Raw genomic sequence first — 25,641 nt, forward strand, 5'->3', positions numbered from 1 at the left:
CTGCCTGCCTCTTCTAATCTTTGTCTCTAAACGTACATAGAAGCTCTTCTAATTTGCTACTTCTGGGGGCTGAGAAACTAGATAACCAGCCTATTTAGAATATGTATTCTGTAAGAGTCATTGAATTTTGAGTGAAGCCTCTCTTATGGAATAAAATGTCTGGTTTTACATTCATGGGTTTTGTGTTCTCATTTTGGTCCACTTTTTTTTTTTTTGCTTTCCCAGTTCTTAGTTACATTCCAGATGGTTTTAAGTTTCCAGAAGTCTTCTTCAAGATAAATACGATACTAAAATGTCACTATTTTAGTTTTTAAATTGTCCTTCTAAACTATGCTCCTATGTTTTAGGCTTATGGTTGGCTACATGAAGAGATGGGACCTGAATCTGACCCAGTTGTAATTGTAAGATTTCTAGGAACCACAGACATGAGCACTGATCTTAAGAATCTACTTCTAAGCATCTGTGAACAGTTGGCAGCTAACTACCGGTGTCTGGTGCAAAGCTATCCTAAGAAGGTTCATGATCTTCGTGACTTGTTTATAAATCTCTTGAATGAGTCTTCATTTCAGAGGCCCTTGGTAATAATATTTGATGCTCTCGAACAGCTTTCTGATGTCGATGATGCCAGAAAACTTTGGTGGCTCCCTGTTCACCTTCCCCGTTTTGTACGGATAGTACTATCCACACTGCCCAACAAACATGGGATCCTACAGAAACTGAGGTGCCTTATCCATGATGAAGACAACTACATTGAGCTCATTCCAAGGGACAGAAAAATGTGCAGTCAGGTCCTAAAACACCAGTTGCTACGTGTCAAAAGGAAAGTGACATCAGGGCAACAAATATATGTCAATGAAGCTTTCTCCAAGTGCACATTGCCGATGTTTGTGAACTTAACCTTCAGGGAGGTGAGAAATTGGAGGTCCCACAAAGATGTGGATGAGTCCTCCCTCTGTGTCACAGTCCATGAAAGCATAGAGCAGTTATTTTGGTCCCTGGAGAAGAAATGTGGGCAGAAACTAGTATCCCGAGCTCTGGGTTACATCACCATGGCTAAAATGGGTTTGAGTGAAATGGAGTTGGAAGATGTTTTAGCGCTGGACAACAATGTCATGAATGAGCTAAATGAGAATATACAGCCAAGTAACCCCTTGCGGGTGCCTTATGTATATATTGCAAGGCTTAAGGAGGGCCTGAGTGGATACTTGATAGAACGGCATGTGAAAAACGTCACACTCTTGGTATGGGCCAATAGGCATCTACAGCTGATAGCTCAGAAGCTTTACCTACATAATGACACTGACTTGCGTGAAATGCATACAATCCTAGCAGATTATTTTCTGGGGGTCTGGTCTGGTGGCAGGAGGAAGGCTTTCTGTCTCGAAGACCCATACTTGAATGGCTGCCTTGATCTAGAAAGCAGAAGTTTGCTAGAGGAAGAAAAGCATTTCTTGGAGCAGGCATCTTTTGATAGACAAGCCCCTGATCAACCCTGGGTATTTCAATGCAATCCACTGGAGCCTGACATCTTTTTTGTCAATCACCGCAAAATGTCAGAGCTTTTACACCACTTGACAAGATGTGGGAAAACCGATGACCTGCTCTACGGAGTCATCATGAACTTCAGCTGGCTTTATACCATGGTAAAAATTGGCCAGTTTGACAAAGCCCTTGCAGACATTGAGGTGGCTTACAACTACTCACAGGAGAAGGAACTGAAGTTTCTGGCCAGCACCCTTAGAGGCATCAAAAGTAAGATTATCACATTCCCTGGCTCCCTCTCTGCCGAGCTCCAGCAGAGACTTCTTCCAGTTGTCAGTTCATTACCCAAATTGAGGCACCTTCTTCTGGAATGTGACAAAGATGGACCTAAATACTGCTCCATTGTCCCCTTACATTCTTCTATGGATGTTACTTACAGCCCCGAAAGGCTTCCCTTGTCATCTAGTCATCTACACGTCACTGAAATTTTGCCTACTTGTAACCCAAGTACTGTGCTCACAGCTTTGGAAAATGGCTCCATCAGCACATGGGATGTAGAGACTCGTCAGCTACTCAGGCAAATCACCACAGCCCAGTCAGTTATTCTGGGGATGAAGCTCACCACAGATGAAAAGTACCTTGTGGTAGCCACGACCAACAACACCTTGTTGATTTATGACAACATAAATTCCTGCCTCCTGTCCGAAGTTGAAATCAAAGGAGCCAAGCATGGAAGTGGTTCTAATTTTATCAATGGGTTTACCTTGTCAACTACACATGCCCTTGCCTGGTTGGAGGCCAGTAAAGATGTCACTGTCATTGATCTGCTTTATGGATGGCCTCTTTATCAGTTTCACTGCTGGTATGAAGTCACTTGCGTCCAGTGCTCTCTGGATGGAGTGTATGCTTTCTGTGGGCAGTATCTAAATATCACCACCATATTTCATTTAGGGAGTGGAGAAAAGCTCTCCACTGTGACTTCGGAATTTTCAGGTGGCTTTGTGAAGTTTCTTCTCATCTTGGACACAGCACAGGAAATGGTAATGGTTGACAGCGAGGGCAGCCTTTCTATTTGGAATACTGAAGAAATCACCAATCCCCAACTAACGGATGATTTTGATTGTCGAAGAGAAGACAGCGAAGTTGTCAGCATTGAGCTTTCCGAGGACCAAAGTGCAATTCTTATCTGCAAAGCCCTCAGCATAGAACTCTTAGACACTACGATGTGGAAGGTGGCGGAAAAATTCAGAGCCAAACACAATGAGCGCTTTATCTCTGCAGTGCTGTCCAAAAATGGTGACTGCATAATTGCTACTATGGAAAATACCTCAGCTGTGTTTTTTTGGAGGAGGGACACTGGACAGTGCATGGCAAGCTTACAGGAAATCTCAGGAACCATAGTCAAGCTGGTCAAGTCTAATCACCATAATATGCTGCTATCTTTATCTACCAGTGGTGTCCTTTCTATTTGGGACATAGATATAATTACAGCAATGTCCAATATAGACAAGACCGGAAAACCCATCCAAAGATTGGTGTTACCTGCTAGAGGTGAAATAATTTATTCCCTAGATGGGTCTGAATCTGTCCATAAGTGGAACTTTAGCAATGGATTCATTGAGGCAGAATTTAAGCATGAAGGTATCGTAGAGCACTGTGTGCTCACCTCCTCTGGGGATGTGATGGTGACATCAGATGACAAATGTAGCCAATACGTGTGGCACACCAATAGTGGTGAAAACCTCTTTCGCATTAATGGGCAAAGAATATCCCAGCTGCTGATTACACACAATGATCAATTTGTGGTTTCACTCTGTGAGGAAAATGCCTCTAGGGTTTGGCGACTGGCCACAGGCCACAGGGTGTGCAATATTCTCACTCCTTTACAGAATGCATTTATAACCTCTGCTAATACATTTGTGGTAGGCATCACAAAAAACAAAGTGCTGGCAGTCAGCTTATGGACAGGAAGTATCACCAAGAAGTTCTGCTGCGAGGATGGGACCATGATTGTAAATTTCAAATTGATACCTGACTGCCCTGATATCATAGTATTTATAACATCAACAGAAACTGTGAACATCTGGAGCCTGACAGACGAAGTCATCTGTCGACGTGTACAACTTCCAAACAATTTCTTAAAAAATCTAGAGGACTTTGAAATTTCTCCCAATGGCAAACTAGGCATTATGTCCCGAGGGGATGAAAATATAAATGTTCTTGATCTGCACAGTGGGAAGCTACGAGTGGTACATGCTGCTGGAATCATCTGGCGGCAGAGGCTATCTCGAGACGGTCGCTACCTGGTCTATATTTGTTTCCGAAATGGAGAAGAGGAAGATGACAACGGCGCGGTCTCCAGCTTAATTGTCATGAGACTTGCAGATGGTAAAAACATTGGTGCTTGCTCACTTTACAAGACACCAACATATCTTGCGCTGTCACAGAGGCACTTGAATATTATTGTTGGGTTTGATGATGGAAGTATAGGGATTTATACTGTAGTGGACCGGGTCGATGCAGCACTGAAAATTAAAATTGCCACTTCGAACAGCCGGCAAATTTTCAACAGTGCAACACAAGCGTCCAGGCCAAAGTATAATAGTCATTGCTTTAAGGCTACTGCAGATTGTATTTGGAGAGAATCCACTGAGGTGTTTGCAAGAGATAGTCCCATCACAGTGACTGACTCTGCAGAAACAACTGAAGCAACACCGACCAAAAAACACAATCCTTATGACCGTGTATGCTCTGCCATAGAGAGCAGAGGCCACAGTTTTGCTGCTGACAACTAATTATATATTTAGACAGGTTTACTGAAATTCATGATATACATTTGTAAGTCTGTCTTCTACATCAGAGGTGGAAATGGTGCATTTCTTAGGCAAAATGAAATACAAGTGACTGGCATTTGTCCACATATGTGTAAAAACTACAGAGATGGGAACATATTTTGCTATAGGTTTTCTTGAGATTAATCCATGAAAATCATGTTCCAATGGCTCATCATTATACGGAAGTGACCCTGTATTCTCAAAGGCTGTAACAACAGAATGCAAGCTCTGGTAGGTCAAAAAGGCTTTCACAACGGGTCCTGCAATAGATGGCATATGTTGCCCAAGCACTACCCTAACTAAATTCAGAGAAGTTCATTTTTGGAGATTTGATTACCAGGTGATTGATTATTTTTTTGGCCACAGCAACTCTTCAGACTACAGACTAAAGTATGGAAGGACTGTGATCCACCTTCAAGATGAGAACATACACACAGATAGCATCAGAGCTCCTTTGAAGTATGGAATTAATCCAAATATGAAATCTTCACTGGGCATTTCTAGCAATACTCTTTACATTGCTGCTTCATCTAGAAGTTAGAAAATAGTACAGTATATTGACTCTAACTCTATATTTGCCAGAAGTATAACCTCTTCAGTTCACTAGATACCATAGGCAGGGTCTACACACACACACACACACACACACACAGCAGTTTGACCAAAAGCATATGTTGTGCTTTTTTCTTTTAAAGTTAAATTCAAACAACCATTACTTTGTCTCCATGATGCCAAATAATTCTTGTTTGGCAACATTTGGTTGTTAATATTATATAAATACAGCCTTAACCCCATTCTACCTTTTACCATCCAGATAGCAAAGCCTTGTATCTGGGGATAAAGGAAAGAAAGTGAGAAGGGGGAAAGTAATTTAACAATCCTGACCATATGAGACTCTCTAGTGACTACTTCCCAACACAAAAAGAAAGTACCTTTGAAAAATGTGAAGATGAAAAGCTGTAAGCTGGGTGAGACAAGAATCAATTGGCAGCTAAAAGGGCAACCCAGATCCAGAAAATCAGTCTTGCAAAAGTTGTATATGTGGGTTTTTGTACAAAGGAGGAAACCATTTCTTTAAAAGCTGTTTCCCAAGTTATAAAAGAACATGTTTAATACTAAAAATTCATTCATTTTTTAATGTCACTTTCAAAGTACATATTTTGCTAGATGTAATGAATACTCACATAAGGGCATTACAAATGCAATTAAACTGTTCCATTCTATTATTGCATTAAAAAGTTACTCTTCACTCTCTTAAAAGAAAGTATGAATTATCTCCTAAATCCCTATACTGAATTTCAGCAGAAAGAAAGCTTTCTTAATATGCCATGTACGAACTACTGATAACATTTGCCTTACTCTCATTCCTCTTCTGTCCTGTGTTGAACGCAGAGAGATGACCAAATACTCTGGGACTAACAGAATATGCCTGTATTTGTGCTAAAATATTCCATAAAATCTTAAGGCTGTCCAAAGGTTCTTTACTGTTCCTGTTTGTAATAAATTTCTTACTTCTACATATGTACGTAGGCTTATTATCTGTTTTACTTCTTGCTTTGGGACTGTTCTGAGCCTTTTATATAGTATGATCAGTTTCAAGGCAGAAGCTGTGAAATATTAAATATTTTTTAACTATACCACCTGATTCAAGAAAAATGGTTACATCCCAAAAACTGAAAGTGATTTTTCCACCCATTACATCGTACACATGGCATGTCCTTGGCTAATTTTTAACAGATTTTTTAAAAAAGGAAACAGATCCTCTAGCAAGTGAAGTACTGAACAGGTAGGAGTTTTAGTTTTTGGTTCTACCACTGACTTGCTGTGGGTCCTTGAGCCAATCATCTAACCTGTCTGTTTCTCACTTTCTCAACTATATAATGAAATTAGTGGTAGTTTCCCCTATATCCCCTACAGAAGTATTGTGAGATTGTGTGATATGAAATATAGTCAACTCTGCATTATTGATACTAATGGAGAAAAATTGAATGGCATATCACTCATGTCTTTTATATTTGACCTTGAAATGCAGTCTGAGATACTAACACTCTGAGATATGTCTCAGATACAAATTATTATCCTACTCCATGCCAAGGCCAGATCTTCTATGGTCCTATTGGCCTGAGTTCAAATCAGGTAGTAGCCAAGAGGTAGACCCAGGTCCTTGTGTACATAGATACATAGTCTAGAGTTAATTATACATGAAAGTGTTCATCAGAGACAGACCAAGGTCATTCAAGATATCACTATTAATATCATGAGTAGTATGAGTCGGACCTCTGTGCCACTAAATTTCTAAAAGTCATATGCCAAGATGAATTACATGTAGTGCGTGAATGTTCTATGTAAAAGCCAATATAGTAAGTATTGAGTGATTTGAATGATTTTTCCTACCTTGTTTGCAACTTCTAGATCATACTGAATGTTTTTATGTAAACTTTGTATTGTTGGGAAGAATTACCCAATCAGAGATTTATATTTTCTTAAATGTTACATTTAGTTACATTTTGTTACAGAGTTGTTAAACTAGAATATTATTGCAGTCTTCAAACAATATACAGTCTTGTGTATGCATTGTTTGTATGAATAAAAGATAAACTAATTTGCTTTGGAGTTTTTTGGAGTATTTTCCAAGTTTTGATAATACAACTGAAAATTGTATGCTGTGTGACCTAGGCAAGTCACCTAATATCTCTGCATCTTAGTTTCCTTATCTTTTAAATAAAGGGATTATATTGGATGGGAACTGAAGTCCCTTTTGCTCTAATATTCTATGAGTCTATGATCTTTTAGGTTAAAAAAAAAAGAGGCTGCCAAAATGGGAAGGGAAAGAAGGAAAAAAAGGAAAAAAGAAAGAAAGAGAAAGAAAGAAAGAAAGAAAGAAAGAGAAAGAAAGAAAGAGAGAGAGAGAGAAAGAAAGAAAGAAAGAAAGAAAGAAAGAAAGAGAAAGAAAGAGAGAGAGAGAGAGAGAGAGAAAGAAAGAAAGAAAGAAAGAAAGAAAGAAAGAAAGAAAGAAAGAAAGAAAGAAAGAAAGAAAGAAAGAAAGAAAGAAAGAAAGAAAGAAAGAAAGAAAGAAAGAAAAAGAAAGGAAGGAGGAAGGGAGGGAGGGAGGGAGGGAGAAAAGGTAGTTGGATGTAATGGCACATAACTGTAGTCCCTGACACTAGGGAGGCTGAGCCTGGTTGATCCTTTGAGTTCTGAGGTGCATTCTGGGCTAAAGTCAATCTGATGTCTACTAAGTTGGACCCCAATATGATGATCTCTCAGAAGGCCACCAGATTGTCTGAAGAGGATTAAACAAGCACAGATCAGAAACACAGAGCAGATTAAAGTTTCCATGCATATCGGTATTGGGATTGGATCTGTAGCTACTCCACTTCCAATGCAGGCAAGAGGAGCAGACCCAATGAAAGAAACAAAGAAAGAGAGAGAGACAGAAGAGGGAAGGAAAGCTAAAAGGAAGGAGGGACGAAAGGGAGAGAAAGACAGGAATATAAAGAAAGAATTTAACCTGTCTAAGCATCTTGTACAGAAGTATGATCCCAATGGACACTCAGTATTGATAATAATGAACCATCAAGTCTTCTTCAACCATGGTACAATAGACAAAGTCCTAGATCTGAAGTCAAAGTGCGCAGGTTCAGATCCATCCTCTGACGCTACTTGTATGACCTCAGGCAGTCACTTATTCTTTCTGGGCCTCAATTTCCTCCTCTATAAAATGAAGGCATTGGAATCAATGAATTCTAAAATCCCTTTCAGCTCTAAATCTATCATCCTATGCCTTTATGAACCTGTAGTTTAGAGATCAGTCTCAAAGAAGGAGACATTCCACAAGTTCCTACCTCCTGCATAGCAGACCTTCCAACCTAGCTATTTCACTCCCAGAATCTGGAGGGAAGTCATGGGAGTTTCCAGATAATTTCTTATGGACACAACAGAATTCACTAAATACTCCTATTTATTGGATGCCCCCAGAGCACCAGAAAGACCAAGAGGTAAAAATCCCATCCCATTCTTTTCCAGATGTAAAGCACAAAACTGATTTGTATTATTACAGCTAACAGTGGGAAGTTAAGGAGAAATATTGTGCTAGCAATCACTTATGCAATTGTCATAACTTGATTATTTGTAATTATTTATAAATAATATAATTATTTATTATTGTCATAACTTGATTTTTTATAAGGGAGTGGCACAGCGAATAGAGCACCAGGCCTAGACTCAGGAAGACCTGTGTTCAAATTTTATCTCAGACACTTACTAGCTATGTGACATTTGCCAAGAAAACCCCAAATGGGGTCATGAACAGTCAGACACAATTAAAAAATGGCTGAACAACAACAATCATTTATAAAGAAAAACCCCAAAATTATAGCTGCAAAGAAGATCGGGAAAGACTATCTAGAGCCAGGGTTGGGGAACATGTGGCCCTCTAGGTCCTCAAGTGCAGCCCTTTGACTGAATCCAAACTTCACAGAACTTAAGGCCACAGGTTTCCCACCCCAGATAGATTATCATTTTCCCCTTAATATACACGAATGAAAAGCACTGATATAGTGAATAGATTGTGGTCTCAGTGCCAAGAAGGGTTTAAGTCTCATTTTATGTCCTGCTTTTCACATATCCTAATTGTATGACCCTGAGCACATCACAATTTCTCTGTACTACCAAGCAACTAGGGTTATAAAACTGCAAGGCAGTTATAGATCTACATTGGTAGCTGGAAGTTCTTCTCCAGAAGTTCTCAACGCCAATACATTCACAAGTCTAGTAAAAATCTCCAATTAAACATCAAGTTCTTTCACTGTGAACCATGATCAAACAAACTCTGACACTGTTCATAGATGGGGGGTGTCAACATACTCCCCTATGGCCTCACTCACCATCTCTGTAACTTTTCTGACCACAGTGCCCTTCCCTGGCCACAACTCCCCTATATTTGCTGGCTCCCCTATTAGAAAGTAAGCTTCTTGTGGTCAGGGACTGACCATCGCGGCTCTTGCATTGTATCTTCAACACTTAGCACTGTGTTTGGCACGTGGTAAATGCTTAATAAATGCTTTTTCATTCATTTATTAAAAATACATATTTAAACACATTAAGAAAAGATTTTTCAATTTTCTAATCACTAATTCCAGAGTGTTAGATTTTCCTTCCCTCATTGCATGGTAATTTCTCTTCATATATTCAAATGTTTATTAAGCACCTACTACATGAAGTGTATTGTGTTAGATACTATGCTTAAGGTCACCCCTTATGCTTATGGGACACACAGCTAGGGATTAGGCTAGATATACAGTTTACATAAGATGTGCCCTACCATAATGAATCTTATAGTACAGTAGGGTAATAAAACACAATCGGGGCAACTAGGTGGCACAGTAGATAGAGCACTGGCCCTGAAGTCAAGACGACCTGAGTTCAAATCCAGGCTCAGACACATAACATTTATTGGCTGTGTGTCTCTGGGCAAGTCACTTAACCCCAATTGCCTCACCAAAAAAAAAAAAAACAAAAACAAAAACAAAAAAACCCAAAACCAAATAAAACACAATCAGCGCCTAATAGAAGTACAAAATTATGCACTGTAAGAAATTTGAAGTGGAAGATTATGAACAATAAGGTAAACAGGTATAATGAGGAATAAAGAAAACAGCTGCTTTCAGTTGGGTTTTAAAAGATGGCCCAGAGGGGCAACTACGGAGTGCAGTGGATAGAGTACTGGCCTTGGAGTCAGGAGGACCTGAGTTCAAATTCGGCCTCAGACACTTGACACTTACTAACTTTGTGACCCTGGGCAACCCATTGTCTAGCCAAAAAAAAAAAAAGATGGGCCACAGCACAATCCATGAGAAAGAGGAGGAAAGCCATTTCAGATTCAGGTCAAGCATGAGCAGGGAGAAGAGACTGGACAGTGAGGGTCGTGGTCAGGAAGCAGGAAGTGGAGCATAATGTGCCCTGAGGGGAGTGATAAAAGATGAGGCTGTAAAGCAAGGGTCCCACCAGAGCAGGAAAGTGACCACATCTATGCACAGAGGACTGTCCACAAGAAGCTTACAATCTAGTAAGTCATGACATACACATCCAAACTCACATAGAGAAATTAGAGAGGCAACATGAAAAGTGGAAAGAGCACTGGATTCGTAGTCCAGGATTCAAATTCTGACTCCCTTTCTTACTAGGAGGAAGACCCTGGGCAAGATATGTAACATCCCTGGGCTTTAGTTTTGTGACATATGAAATAAGATGGTTGGACCACATCGAAGATTCAGAGTCGGAAGGAATCTTAGATGTCACCTGGTCTAATCCCCTTGTTTTACAGGAAGTTTTACAGAAGTAGTCTCAGAGAGGGAAAGTGACTCCTCCAAGGAGAACAAGTAGTAAATGGCAAAGTCTATCAATCAATAAACAGTAAGGACCTACTGTGCGCCAGGCACTGTGCTAGGTACTTAGGATACAAAAAGAGGCGAAAAACAGTCCCTGCCCTCAAGGAGCCCACAATCTAATGGGAGAGACAACAAACAAACACATACAAAGCAAGCTATATACAAGATAAATAGGAAATAATTAACAAAGGAAGGCATTGGAATTAAGAGGGTTTGGAGAAGCCTTCCTATAGCAGGTGGAATTTCAGTTGGAACCTAGAGGAAGCCAGGGAAGTCAATAGGTGGAGCTGAGGAAGGAGAGCGTTGCAGGCTGAGAAGAGAGCCAGAGGAAATGCCCAGAGCTGAGACATGGAGTGTCTTGTCCATAGAACTTCCTGGAGGCCAGTGTTAGATCGAAGAGAGTGGCAGAGAGTAAGGTGTAAGAAACTGGAAAGGTAGGAAAGGGCTAGGTAAGAAAGGACTTGAATTGCCAAATAGAGCATTTTGTATTTGCTCCAAAAGACAATAGAGAGCCACTAGGGTTTATTGAGCAGGGGTGGGGTGACATGATCAGACCTGCACTTTAGGAAAGTCACTTTAGGGGCAGAATGGAGGATGGATTGGACTGGGTAGAGACCAGAGGCAGGTAGGCCCACCTACTGCAATAATCCAGGGATAAGGTGATGAATACCCACACTAGAGTGGTAGCAGTGACAGAGGAGAGAAAGGAGCATATATGAGAGATGCTGCAAACATAAGATCAACAGCCAGATTTTGATTTCATATCCTCTGACTCCAGAACACTTCTGGTCCCTTCTGTGGTCCGTTTCTGCTATAAATCATATAAACTTGCAACTCTCTAAGCACATAGAAGGTATAAAATGTTATGAAAGCTCAGACATCAGTGAGTTTCTTCTGGCTTCGTGGACTTCTATAAGTGACATTTGAGCTTACTTTGAAAGACAATGGAGATAGAAAAAAGGCATTCCAGGCTTGGGGCAACAGATGGAGATAAAAGGAGGACATTCCAGGAGTAGGGATGCGTGTACGTCAAGACAAGCAGACAGGATAACATAGTATGTGTTTAAAGAGTAGTAGTGAATAGTTAAATTGCTAGAGTATAGGTTAAGTAAGAATGCAGTTTGGTTTAATAGGCGGAATCAGCTGAAATTATGTCCAGCTTATGGCTTATTTATTCTAAGTCTAAATAACAGTACTAAAGGATGTTTTGGATTGAATTAGCTAATTGAACATAGGTATTGGTCTGGTGTAACCATGCTTAAGAGTTGTAGTTAAATGTTCCCAAGTAAACGAATAGGAATGAATGTTTTTAAAATTTTCCATCTCATTATAGAATTGAAAGTTCTAGGGCTGACTTACTGGAACAGGATCTAATTAAATGAGACCACTAAAAACTATAACATCGTTACATTTCCAAAATTTTCTCTAACGGTTATCATTTTTAAGCTACTCAGAGATCTCCATCTAAAAACTTGGGGATGTCAAGCAATGTTCAAAGATGGACTTCAGGAAAGAAATAAAAAAACGCTATCACTGAAACTGACAGAGGATATTAAAAGGGACAATAAAGGGGCGGTGTGAGGCAGGGGAAAGAGCATTAGATCTCTAGAGGACCTGGGTTCAAACCTCAGCTCTGCCTGTTATCAAGCTATTTAACCTCTCTGGATCTCAGGGCATTCATCTATAAAATTAGAGGTTTGCACTACATGATCCCTAAAATCCTTTACAGCCATAAGTCTTGGAATCTTATGAATATATGTTTCCATCTTTATCAATACGTTCTTACAACCAGCTAAAATTTTTTGGTTACAAATCCTTGGTCACTTCCTGAAGCGAATATTGAAGACAGGGACGCTAGGTGGCGCAATTGTCCAACACACTTAGCCAGGAGGTTCTTTTTCTTAGCGTCTCTGGTGGGTGATTTGAATGTGTAAAGATTTTAAAGCCAAGGAAACATCCCCCTTTCTCCCCGCCGTGACCCCCACCTCACCACAACCCCATTAAAACTTTGACATAATCCACATCTCTGAGCACAGTGGTGACTGGTTTGAATGATGGACTTGCTAAACTGAGTGAGGGGGTCAGCCTGTGAATCATTCTAGCCCCATTTGCATAAGGTCCAAACAAAAAGACCAATGATTTACTTTAACCTTCTTAGTAGCCATGAGGAAAGATTTGTGTTTAAGCGTCTCCGATTCTAAAATGTTAATAATGGTAACTTACCTAGCGTTTTAAGGTTTGGAAAGCTCTTAACTTTATATTTACAAATATATTTATTAATTTTATAAAGTGCATTATTTTACCTGATAAAACCCTTTGAAGTTAAACACAACATACATCATCACTACTTTAGATGAGAAAACTGAAGCTAAGAGAAAGTTCTTTGGCAAAAGGGCTGGCTCAGAAGTCAAGAGGGCATGGCTTCAAATCCAGCGTCTTACAGCATGACCTTGGGCATATCACCTAGGCCTCAGTTTCCTCAACTGTAAATGAGGGGGGGGGCAACTAGGTGGCGCAGTGGATAGAGCACTGGCCCTGAAGTCAGGAGGACCTGAGTTCAAATGCGACCTCAGACATTTGACCCGTACTAGCTGTGTGACCCTGGGCAAGTCGCTTAACCCCACTGCCTAGCCAAAAAAAAAAAAAAAAGAGGGAAGGAGAGAGAGGAGAGAAACAGACAGACACGCGGGGAAGAGAGAGAGGTGGGGGGAGAGAGAACGTCAAGACGTCTGAGGCCCCTTCCAGCTTTGGATTCCATGAACTTGTGTGAAGCTGGCTTGGAACCCAAGTTTCCCTGAAGCTAAGTCACTGCTATCCACAATGTAAGAGGCAGGGCCCTGCCAACTCTCCCATTCTAAGATCTTATCCGTTTAATTTGCTTAGTCGTCTATATTCCTTTGGTAGGAAACTCAAACCAAGAGCGGCTACACTCCCTTATCTTCTTTAAAGGAAGAAAAACAAAACAAAACAAAAAAAAAAAACAAAAAAAAACCCACCACTACCCCGAGAGCATTCGAAGACGCCTCCCAAGAAGCCCAGGTGTCATTCTCAAAACCAACTTTGGATTTTCTGCTTCACTTGGTCCAGATTTCAACAGCGCTCTCCGCGCTCTGAGCGGGGGAGAAGCGTCAGGCTTGCGTGGCGTGGGGGAACGCGCTAGGAGTCAGAGATTTCCACCTTGTGCCAAATCTGCCCACCCCGGATTGGTCTGATTTCTTAAAAGGGCTGCAGGTACAAAATATGCCAGCTTAATGGCATTCTTCCTGGAGCACTCTTGGGACCCAAAGCGTTGGATTCAATTACTTCTTTCTTCCCCCCCCCCTTTTTTTTTTACCCCCTCCTCCTTCAACCGCAAATAGAAAGTAAGTTTTCGTTGGCAGGCTCCATCCGCGCCTGGCTTGCACGCAGGTAAAGGGTTACAGATTCTCGGAAGTATTAAATGCAAACTTTGAAGGATTTTATTTTCATCTGCAGTCACATGATACCTTAATACCCAATGACACTAACTTCAGTGGCTCATCCAGAGGTCAGGCAAACTCTCTGGCTAAACAGGGCAGCCTTACATTTTTCACATTCACACGCCAGACGCACGCGGAGCCATGGGAGATGGTAATCGGCGGAGTCCACCGCTTCTTCCGCTGCTTGGACACCCCAGGTAGGCGAAGAGGACCTTGCTTGGTTTAGGAAGTCGCGTCGTCGAACTTCAGGGCCGGGGGCCCGGGGGTCTGGGCATGGAGAGGTGGGGGGACGTGGGAGGAGGGAGCAGGAGGGATGGTTTGGGATCTCAGGGCTTCTTTCATTTATTTACTTATGTCGGGACCTCAGTCTGAGGTCACTCTGAGCTTCCTCCAGCTACTCAGTTTACTTTCTTTCCTAAAAATGTTGGGAGGGAAATCAAATTTCGCCTCTTTCAGGGAAAATCGGATTAGTTCACAAAATCCAAGACGAAAGGCAGGAGCCTAAAGGAACATCTCCAGGGTCCTGACCCTGAGGACTTGGCTAGATTGTGTATGGAAACGTGGCCGTCTAATGTCATCTTGTTAAAAATTACGAGCCATTCAACCCTTTAATTAAAAAAAGAAAAAATAAGGATACTTTGACTTTAAAAAAATTTTAATGTAACAAAAAATCTATTTTGTCTCCCTACCCCCTCTCCTCCTTGGGAAAAAAAAGACGAAAACCCCTATAACAAATATGTTGAGTAAACCAAAAACAAATAGCTACTATGACTTTTCTCTCTCCTTCTCCCTCTGCCACCAAATGACAGACGTGGGAATATTTTGAATTAAAAAATAAAATCGGTGGAATGCTGCTGCTCTTTTTTAGGCATATGTGAAAGGCTGTGTTATCCTTCCTAGCCCGGGAAATGTGTCCCAGGTAAATTGCCAGGAGCCTGAGCCTAACTAAGCCTGGGGCTGGGGGAGGGGGGGATGGGACGGGAGGTGAGTAGCAAACTTCACGAGCTGAATGGGGAGCAAAATGTAATCGGTGAAATGGGCACAAACTGTTTGCTAGATACTGAATAATTAGTCAAGCAATGCCTGGCCACACTTAGGCAACTGTATGTAATCACACACGAATACGATACTTAAATCCATCCGTGTACATTCACAAGGTAAAAGGCTTAGTGCAGTTTTAAACACTTAACACTTTTTAATTTTGCAGGTTATTACATTTCAGTTTCCATTCCCCTCCTATTGACTCTTTGATTAATTCCCGGTAATGAATAGTTTCCTTTGGGAGGATCCCAAAATTGAAGAATTTGGGGCTAGTCAGTTTAATTCATATGGGAAGGTTGTTTGAGGAAGTTTTTCCTCTCCGTAGGAATGTCCTGAGGCTTAATCCCTTGTCCCAGTCATTTTAGGAATGGTGGCTCTGTTTGAAATTAAAGGAGAGGCGTTTAAGTATTTTGAATGACAAAGTATAGTTCGTTATTCAGTCGTTTTTTTTTTTCTATCATGTCTGACTTTTCTGACCCCATTTGGGATTTTCTTGGCAAAGATACTGGAGTGGTTTGCCATCTCCTTCTCCAGTTCATTTTATAGATGAGGAAACTCAGGCAAACAGGGTTAAGTGACTTGCCCAGAGTCACACAACTAGTAAGTGTCTGAGTCCATATTTGAACTCAGGTCTTCCTGGGTCCAGGGTCCATGCTCTATCCACTGAGTCACCTAGCTGCCCCTTTTAAATTCTAAGTCCCGTATTTTTGCTTTTAAAAAGCAGACCTTTTATAAATTCCTGATAACTTTGTACCAGAAGCAGTCATAGAAAAAGTCTAGAAGGAGCAATGGAGTGATAATAACAACTCATATGAAGGAAACAACAACCCACAACTTTCCCGTCACTACAACCTTGAGGGATAGCTGGTGCTGGTATTGTTGTCTCCATTTTGCAGATGGAGAAACTGAGACTCAGAGAGATCAAGTAACTTGACTCCAGTCACTGGTGGGGGAAGCCAGGACTGTGTTTTTATTTAGTCTTCTTTTCTTATCTGTTTAATAGAGTTTTCTCTTCCTAGTAGGTACTTAGTTAAATGTTTTTTGAAGTTAAATTTCTAAACAATCACTCGGCTCGGAAAATCGAGAGAAACCCTGACTTGAGCACAGTGGCCATACAGCCACACTTCTCAGCTACTCAGAAGAGAGGAACCATGGGATTTAAAGCTGGAAGGGACCTTACAAATCATGTACTTAATCCCTTCATTTTATAGAGGAGTTTAGGATTAATGACTTCAAGTTGAAATGTCTCTAGAGACTATTTATTACAACCTCCCCGTTTTTACAGATGAGAAACTGAGGGCAAGAGAGTTGCAGTGACTTAGCCAGGATCAGGCTGCTAGTATCTGAGGCATTATTTGGAACCAGGTCTTCATGACTCCAAGGCTGGCGTTCTGTCAACTAGAGTAGAATCATCAAACTTTTTGGTTTTCTGGATCCCTTTGCACCCTTAAAAATTATTGAGGACCCCCCCACAAGAGCATTTGTTTATGTGAGATATAGATAGATGGATGGATGGAGAGATATTTACTGTATTAAAAATTAAAACACATTAGTGTTATTATGAAAGGAGTTTTTGACCTTGAGTATGCCCTGTCTCTAGGAGACCCAGGGGTCCCTGGACCACACTTTGAGAACCACAGCATGGCTTTTCATAGAGAGACTGAAGTTTGAATCTGTACAGGGTCAGATGTAGCTTTCTGGATCACTGGAAGAGGACAAAGAGGAGACTGGTAGAAGAAACAGAATGAGAAAAGAAGTGGGGTAGGGAGTTTTCTCGTTATTATTGTTTTCTACACCCTTCCCACTACCTGCTTACTTAGTACTTCTGCTTCATCTGCCCTCCCCACTTTGCCTCTTAGCTTCATTGGCTTGCTACAAAAGATTCATCTGAAAACCGTCTTGTGCATGAGGCATTCTTGGTTTACCAACCCCCCAGCTGCTAGTGCCTTCACCTCTCAGATTATCTTCCATCTATTCATTCTCTGTGTGTATACACACACACATTTAGTTATTTAGATGTTTCACCTATTTAAAAGGTAAGCTTCCTGAAGGCAGGAACTGTTTTTGCCTTTCTTTGTATCCCCAGCACTTAGCAAAGTGCATAGCACATAGTAAGCACTTAATAAATGCCTTTTGACCAACTTGATCCTCAGAGGTTGGTTACATTAATACCTGAAATCATTAAACGTGACCACCTCCTGCCCAGACTAACCAATATAATCAAAATTTAGGCACACCTGGATTTGTTTTAAATCTAATAATCTACAGATTGATGCATCCGACTCAATAACGCACCTGCTGGCATCCTCTATAGGTGATGATCTGCCATATTTCTCCCCCGTATTTCACCCCCGTTTTGGAGACCCACTTCCTCCTGAGATTTGGGACCAATTCTGGTTCTATAAAGGGGAAATAGAAAGGTACAAGTGGTTGCTTAGCTTAACACTGAATTATTCTTATTGAAGGTTCTGCTCAGGTTTTGGTAAAAAATGATACCCTCACACTTCACAGTAATGAGAGATGGCTAGTCTCCTACTTCATTGAGAATGAGACCATATGATGGCAACTCCCTTCTCCGCTCATAAAACTTTTTAGCACTATTACTTACTCCTCCATGCCCTCTAGTCTCAGAGGAAGAAGTCTTCTTCTCTAAGACTTATCTCTGTGCTTGAACCCTTGACCCTTTCAGCCTTCCTAAAGATGTCACTCCAGCAGTTTTTCCTCCCATGCATCTTCAATCTTTCCCATACTGCTTCCTGGCTCCTTCCCATTGGCCTATAAACATAGTCAGAACTCCCCCAATCCTGGAAAGGGACAGCCTTGATTTTTCTATTCCATCCAGCTTCTTTCCTCTCTCTCTTTCTCTTCACAACCAAACTCTTGAAAAAAGGTGACTGCATCTGATTCCTCTACTTCGTTATCACCCATCTCCTCTAATCCTTGCAGAATAACTTATGCCCTCAGTATTTTACTGAAACTGCTCTGTCAAAAGGTCAACAATGATCTCCACATCAACATATCCAAGTAATTTTTTCCAGTCCTTATCTTCCTTTTTTTCCTGACAGTATTTGACATGAACTGCTCCCCTACTACCAGATACTCGAGCCTCTTTAATTCGCTTAAACAGAACCAAAAAACCCTTCCCAAAAACCATTGTTTTGTGCTTCTCTGATGTATCTATTGTAGGTTATTTTGCATTATGTTTATCTGTTTATGAATTATATCCTCTATTACATTATAATTTTTAAGAAGACGAGGACCATATCTTATCTAAACCCTGTCTATCATTAGTACAATGCATCTAGTAAATGACTGATAAATTTTGACTATATTCCCTGCTCTATATCTCAACAATGGAGTTCTCTGCCTTATATTCCAGTCCTTTCCAGGGATTGGATTTCATGCCATGTACCCCACTATCTATATGACTGAATCTCTGATACCAACTATTAAATCTTCCCAATTTTACCAGTTGCCTTCCTTTTGAACCTCTACCAATTACCTACCCCACACCTTGTATTCATAGAAGATACTCAAAATCATCAACTCCATTTGGATTTTGACAAATGGTGTCTACATTCCACCTGTCGTTTTCCTTGGCCAGTTCCACTCTGGACTCAAAACAGACCTCTAGCCTTGTTCCTCTGTCCAGATCTCCAGGCTCCACCTAACCCTGTGGGTATGTGTCAATTATCCCTAGTCTGGCCCATCCTATAATCCACTTAGTCATGGTTGTGACAAAATGAACACCTTTCAGCAACTGTCTCTGTTTTCACCAGAAAATTCCCTTGGGCTCATAGAAACTAGAACCTCTAAAAGTGCCCCCCACAAAACATCAAGGCAGTTGTTTCTTAAAACAAGAAATAGATGGATAGACATCCTAAGCAGATGAATATCTATCCCAAAGCAGATCATTAAAAAGACCCAAAATACTGACTCATAGATTTCCTGATGCATTTCAGAAAAGCCACTCCTGAGTTTCAATTAGTGCTGTCAACATAAGGTAAAAATGATAGATAGCATATCTTTAAAGGCACCACGCCCAACTGACTCTGTTCCAATCAATTTTTGTGCAAGTGGGCCACAAAAAAAAAAAGGAAAAGAAAAAAAAATCTTCAAATAATAACACAAAATGTCCAAGAGTGCCACACGAAAACCAGTACTCAGCAGATTATTCCATGTGTTTTCTGACTACTTCTGGATAAGACCTATTAGTATTTGTCTTGATAGCTAACTTAAGATTAGAAAATTTTAATAATGGAGTTCATCTAGTCCGTCATTTTACTTGTCATCAGGTGTAGGAGCCTAAGAACTAGTTAGATTTGTCGACACTATCACCACCTTTCTACTTCTGACTTGAGTGGAAGCTCTGAAAAAAGAAAAAAGAAATTAGACATCTCCTTCCCTCACAACCTAAAAACTTTCCAGTATAGAGAAGCAATTCCAGTTAGAAATCTGTTAGAATAATAAATCCAAGCAAGAGTTTGTTAACAACCTAGTCTAGGATGGTAGTAGTGGGGAATGCAAATTAGAAGATAGCTTACCGGAGTGGGAAACCTGCGGTCTCGGCCCATGGTCAAAGGGCCGCACTTGAGGACCTAGAAGGCCACATGTGGCCTCAAGGCCGCAGGTTCCCCACCTCTGCTTGAGATTTATAGCAGAAGCAGAATCAGCAGAATCTGGAGACTGATGGGGGTAGAGAAAGTAGAGGGAAGATAACTGCAGAGAGGCTTCCAAAAGTCTAATGGATATCCAGAAGAGCAACCAAATACTTTTGAGAGGAAAAAAACTAGAAGCCAATGTGGTGCTTCCTCTCCACTGAGTAAGTCTTTTCCAGCCACAACTGGTCATCTCCTAGTTCTACTGCTGCTAAAAGTATTGATACATCCCCACTAGTTGACCTATTTACAGATTCATCTTTAGGAGCTCCCATTAGGTTTTGGTTTTTGGTAAGTATATTTGCTGGTTTCAGATTTCAGGTGTTTTCAAACAAAATTTATAAATAAAAGAAAACATTTTGTTTGGAGATAGAGGAAGTTAAAGGTACCAACAGCTGAAGTTTCCAACATGGGAAGATGATGTAAGGGACCAGTTTGTGGAGAAAGATAAGATGTTAAGTTTTAGACATGTTGAGTATGAGAAGCTGGGGAGACATCCAGGTAAAAATCTCTATTTCAAAGTTAGAAATATGGTTATAGAGCTCAGGGACAAGGTGAGATATCAATACCAATAGCTAGTATTTTATATTGTGCTTTACATAAGTTTTATCATTTGATTTGATTAATTAAGAGTCATCTATGTCGACAAGATAATTGAATCCATGGGAGTAGATATGATTACCAAGAAAGGCAGTTTTTGGGGAAAAAAAGAGGAATTTTTTTAAAGAGGAAAACAGAGGAGAATGCCTTAAGGAATACATACATACATACATGCATGCATACATACATACATACACACACATACACATTTACACACACATATATCTATAGCAGCATCAGGAAAAAGAGTCAGTGACAAAGACGTCGCAGTAGGCATTTAGACAGAAGGATAACTGAACAGTGTTGTTGAACTGGAGGGAGACTTCACCTTCACCTTCACCTCAATCTTAATTATCTCTATGGTTCTAACTTCTGAATTTGCCTCTCTCAGATCATAATCTCCTGTTCTTCTATTTCTCCTTCTACCTAAAACTGCTCTTCACCCTCATTATACCCAATCCCTCTCTAGTTTCTCAGGCCAATGGTCTAGTAATACTTCCGTAACTTCACAGTTTTGATCCTAAAATCAGACATTTCAACAAAGTGCCATCTTCCACCCTTGAATTTCTTGACGCCTTGTACTCCTGTTCATAGCCTCGTTGAGTCATTCCTCGGCCTCTAAGTTTCACCTCATCACTTTACTGAAATATCTTATACCTGTTGATGAGGGAGTACAGATTTGAAATCACAGACCACCTGGCCTTCTTGGTACTCTCTTTCCAGTTCCATCAAAAATCAATCAATCAATCAATAATCATCTATTAAGTGCCTACTATGTGTATCTCTTCTTTCTTGGTTCTCCTTCTGTCTGATCACTTCTTATTGTTTCATCTCTCAGGACCACCTGGCTTTCTTGGTAATCTCTTTCCAGTTTGATCAATAATTAGTCCATAATCTTTTATTAAGTACCTACTATGTGCATCACTTTTTTCTTGGTTCTCCTTTTCTGTCTGATCACACTCATTGTTTCATCTCCCTCTTCCCACCTCCTAAGTTTGACTTTCTCTCAATACTTTCCCTTCAATCTCCTCTTCTTTTTCCATATTTTTTCCCTTGGTCATATCATGCATACCCATGGCTTTGATCATTACCCTTCTGAAGATGACTCCCAAATTTCCAACTTCTCTCTTGAGTTGCCAGTTCCATATCTCCAAATGCTCATTGGAAATCATGTAGTGATTTGGGTTTGGGGTCAGGAAGACCTGGGTTCAAATCCTGCTTCAGGTACTTACTAGCTATGTGACCCTGGATGAATCACCTAACCTCTCTGTGCCTCAATTTTCTTATCTATAAAATACAGGAGTTGGCCTGGAGGGCTTCTAAGAAGATCCCTTCCAGTTCGAAATCCATGATCTTGTGATTTCCACCTGGATGTCCCCCAACACTGGAAACGCATATAAAATATATCCAGAACTTAACTCCTCATAATCTCTCCTATACTCTTCCCTCTCAATAAAGCTACCTTTGTCCAAATTTTCCTTTCTATTTCTATGGATAGGAAAATCTTTCAGTCATCTGATATGATACCTGAGATTAGTCCTTGGTTCTTCCCACCAATTTCCAAATAGGTGCCAAATATTCACATGCTATCAATTCTTCAGCTACAATGTTTCACATCCATGCTTTCTTCTCCAATTCCCTTTCCACTATTCAGGCTCTTACTACCTTAAGCTAAGGACTTGTAAGAGCCTCTTACACAATCTTCCTGCCTCATCTCTTTCCTATTCAATCAGCACTTCACATTACTATCAAAATAATTATCTTAATGTACAGGTCCAACCATTTTACTCCCCTGCTCAAAAACTTTCATTGGCTCCCCATTGTCTGTAGGAAAAAAATACCAACTCCTTAGCCTGGTATTTAAAAGTGCCCCACAGCCTGATTCCAACTCACCTTTCTAGCATAATTTCACATTGTCCTCTCATGCTTTATGCTTCAGCCAAACTGAACTACTGTTTCCCCATCTCATCATACACTTTCCGGCTTCTGTGATTCCCAGAGATCACCCCAATGAGAACATACTCCTTCCACATTTCCATTTCTGGAAATTTTTCTTTCCTTATAGGTACAACTCAAGTGTCAATTTCTCCATTAAGCTTTCCTGATTCATCTGAATCATGATCATATCAGCTATAAGTGATCTCTCCCTCTTCATGTCTTCTCCTAGCACTTTGTCTGTGTTTCTCTTATGCCCACACAATATCAAGAACTAGAGAAGGGGTTCATAACCCAAGGTCTGTAAACTTTTAAAAATATATTTTGATAACTATATTTCAATATAATTGACTTCAATATATTTAATTTAATTCACTGAAAAATATTTTTCTGAAAAGGCTTCACTAGTCTGCCAAAGTGGCCCATGACACAAAAAAAGGTTAAAACTTCCTGAGCTAGAGGATGTAGGGGTTGGGGGAGAGGGGAGAAGGACAGAAATGGAACCCAGATGAGAAGCTATGGATGGTTTTCAATCTGCAGGAAGGTAGTACCAATATAGGGGAGAAGCAGGAGGATACATTTGAAGTCAAACTTATTTGAGTATGCATAATATTTCTCATGTTACATCATAAGCTCAGTAACGGCAGGGACTTTTTGTTTTATTTTTCATTTTTGTATCCCCAGCATTTAGCATAGGACCTTACACATAATAGGTACTTAATAAATGTTTGTTGAATTAAACTAGTTAGAAAAGTGGGCAGGCCAGGAGAGGAGTAAACACCTCTCCACAGGTCATCCCACCTTGGAAGAACTGAAAACTTACAGGTCCCTAGAAATCTCTGAAAACAACTGCACAAAATCCCTGAAGCTTGGGACAGTATGCCCTTTACACTGGAAGCAGTAAGCCCTACCTTAACAAACAGTTAAAAGTCAAGTAACAGGCTGGGAAAATGAGCAAACAATAGGAAAAAACTCTGACTGTAGAAAGTTGTTAATGGTGACAAGAAAGATCAAAACACACACTCAGAAGAAGATAGCAAAGTTAAAGCTCCTACATTCAAAGCCTCCAAGAAAAATATGAATTGTTGTCAGGCCATGGAAGAGCTCAAAAAGGATTTTGAAAATTGAGTAAAAGAGGTAGAGGAAAAAATGGAAAGAAAAATGAGAGTGATGCAAGAAAAGTGGAAGGAAAATCCAAAGAGCATGTAGGATGTCTCAAAAGTCTCAGTGTGGTTTTAAGCTGTAATAACTTCAGAGGTATAAATGCTATGGACTTTAAAAAAAATTTTTCAAAGTTTAGTTACTTAAATTTCTTTTATATTTATTTAGTTCTGTGAATTTTTAATTATAAATTTTTATTTTAATTTTAACAAGACAGGCACCTTGTCATTATACATTTGCAAGAGTTTCTGGATTACCTCTCTGAGACCAGTGGACTAGTAAAGGAGGTCCTGTTGCTTGGTTGCCTGATCTATCTCCATTAGACCATTTCTTGTGGAATCACATCAGAACTGTCATGTGTGCATGAAAACCACACTCTTTGGATGATTTTGAGGCTAGGATTGCAAATGCAGTGCTTTCAGTCACTGAGTAGTAACTGATGAGAGTTTTTACAAAGTTGGAAAATCAGTTAAAATATATAGCAAAAGAGGATGGTAATGTTGGATTATAATGAAAAACATTTATATTGTAAAATTTTAAATAATTAACCTTTCAAATGTTGTTTTTGGTAAGTATAGCATTTATACCTCTGAAGTTATTAAACTTTAAAAGTGTACGAAGACTTTTGGGACATGCTATATTATCATAGAATATAAAAGAATAAATCGTTTCTCATATATACAGTGAGTCTTATCTGTGTTTAATACTTTTCCTTATAATTTTACTGTAGCCCTTTATTCTTTCTTTTTCCTTAAAATCTCAGCAAAGAACAAACAATTGAATTAATTTATGGGATGAGCCTCATAGAGTCTTATAGTTTTGGATTTACACATGGGAGACACCCTGCATAGCAGAAGCCTTTCAAGTCTCCCTTTGGCTAGAGTGCTTCAGATGCTTTTTTGAAATCAATAAGTGGAAAAGCCCAGTCAGATCTTGTATTCCCTATGCTGTTCAACCACCTATATGACTGTAAAGAAGTGGTCTATTAAAGAAAAGCACAAGGCTGCCTGTTTGAGCTCCATGATATCATCAAGTATACCCTTGATTTGTGACAACCCCAGGCTCATAAAAAATAATACAGAAAAAAAGAAAACCAGCAAGTGCAGTGTAGGCTGCTAATGTTTTCTTTGTCACCTCCACCAAAGTCCTACCTTCCCTTATTAAAATCCTATTCCAGTACCCATCAAGGTATAGAGGTGCCCCAGTGTTCTCCAAAGCTTATGCCAGTGGAATAGAAGCTCTGGAAGATGTTACTAAACTAGAAAGGCTTTGGTTAAAGGCTAGTGAGCACTGCACACGTTTTTCTTAGAATTCTAGGGTCTTCTATTATTACTCTGTGTGTATCCCCTGCCTCCAAACTGAAGGGATAAGAACTAGACCTGTTATTTCATTGGGATAGAGAACTAATTTTTGACCATAGATCAACAACTTCTCTGCAGTGTCTAGACTTAAGAAGTTGCTTAGAGCCCTGAGAGGGTTAATTGACTCATTAACATCAGTATGTTTTAGAGGCAGACCTTAATACAAGGTTTCTTGGTTCTGAGACCAGTTCTCTATTGCCTATCATGCCACACTGCCTTTACACTTCAGCAGTAAAAAAACACAAAACAGTAAGATTCCCATGTTGTGTATTGGCCACACTCCCAAATTTCAGAAGCATGCTTTCCAGTTGGATTCACTTCAAAAAAGTATTTACCAAGGACTTTCTATATATAAGACACTTGGCAAGAAACTGGGGATGCAAAGATGAGTAAGCAGTCTTGCTTTTGGGGTGCTTACAATCCAAAACATGAGATAAGACACATACACAACTATAATATAAATCACAATAAGATGAATGTGTAAGAGCTATAAATTTCTATGAGAAATCTGAAGAGAAATTAATTACTTCTGGCTAAAGGAAGAGAGAGGTCTTGAGGAAGTCAGCATCTAGACAGGGCCTGGAAGGATGAGGATTCAACAGGCTGATTGAGGAAGGGAGAGCACTGTGGGACAAGTTAGACAATGAGAACAAGGACATGGGTAGGAAAAGATGAGGCAGATTTGATGAATGGTAAGTAATCCAGTTTGATTAGGAAATAGA

The 25,641-nt window shown here is 40.1% G+C and overlaps 2 protein-coding genes across 2 annotated transcripts in view; both read left to right on the top strand.

Moving 5' to 3' along the window:
• The window catches only part of NWD2 (NACHT and WD repeat domain containing 2), a 177,918-nt gene extending 173,641 nt beyond the window's left edge, over positions 1 to 4,277 (top strand). The window contains exon 7 of the mRNA XM_027836697.1: positions 348 to 4,277. Coding sequence (XP_027692498.1) covers positions 348 to 4,277 — 3,930 coding nt within the window. The remainder of the gene's footprint in view (positions 1 to 347) is intronic.
• A 9,988-nt stretch (positions 4,278 to 14,265) lies between these two features.
• The window catches only part of CUNH4orf19 (chromosome unknown C4orf19 homolog), a 96,555-nt gene continuing 85,179 nt past the window's right edge, over positions 14,266 to 25,641 (top strand). The window contains exon 1 of the mRNA XM_027835987.1: positions 14,266 to 14,360. The gene's annotated coding sequence lies outside the window, so the exon portion shown is untranslated. The remainder of the gene's footprint in view (positions 14,361 to 25,641) is intronic.

Source organism: Vombatus ursinus, unplaced genomic scaffold (genome assembly GCF_900497805.2).
Source record: "Vombatus ursinus unplaced genomic scaffold, bare-nosed wombat genome assembly UNPS02014818.1, whole genome shotgun sequence".
NCBI lineage: Eukaryota > Metazoa > Chordata > Mammalia > Diprotodontia > Vombatidae > Vombatus > Vombatus ursinus.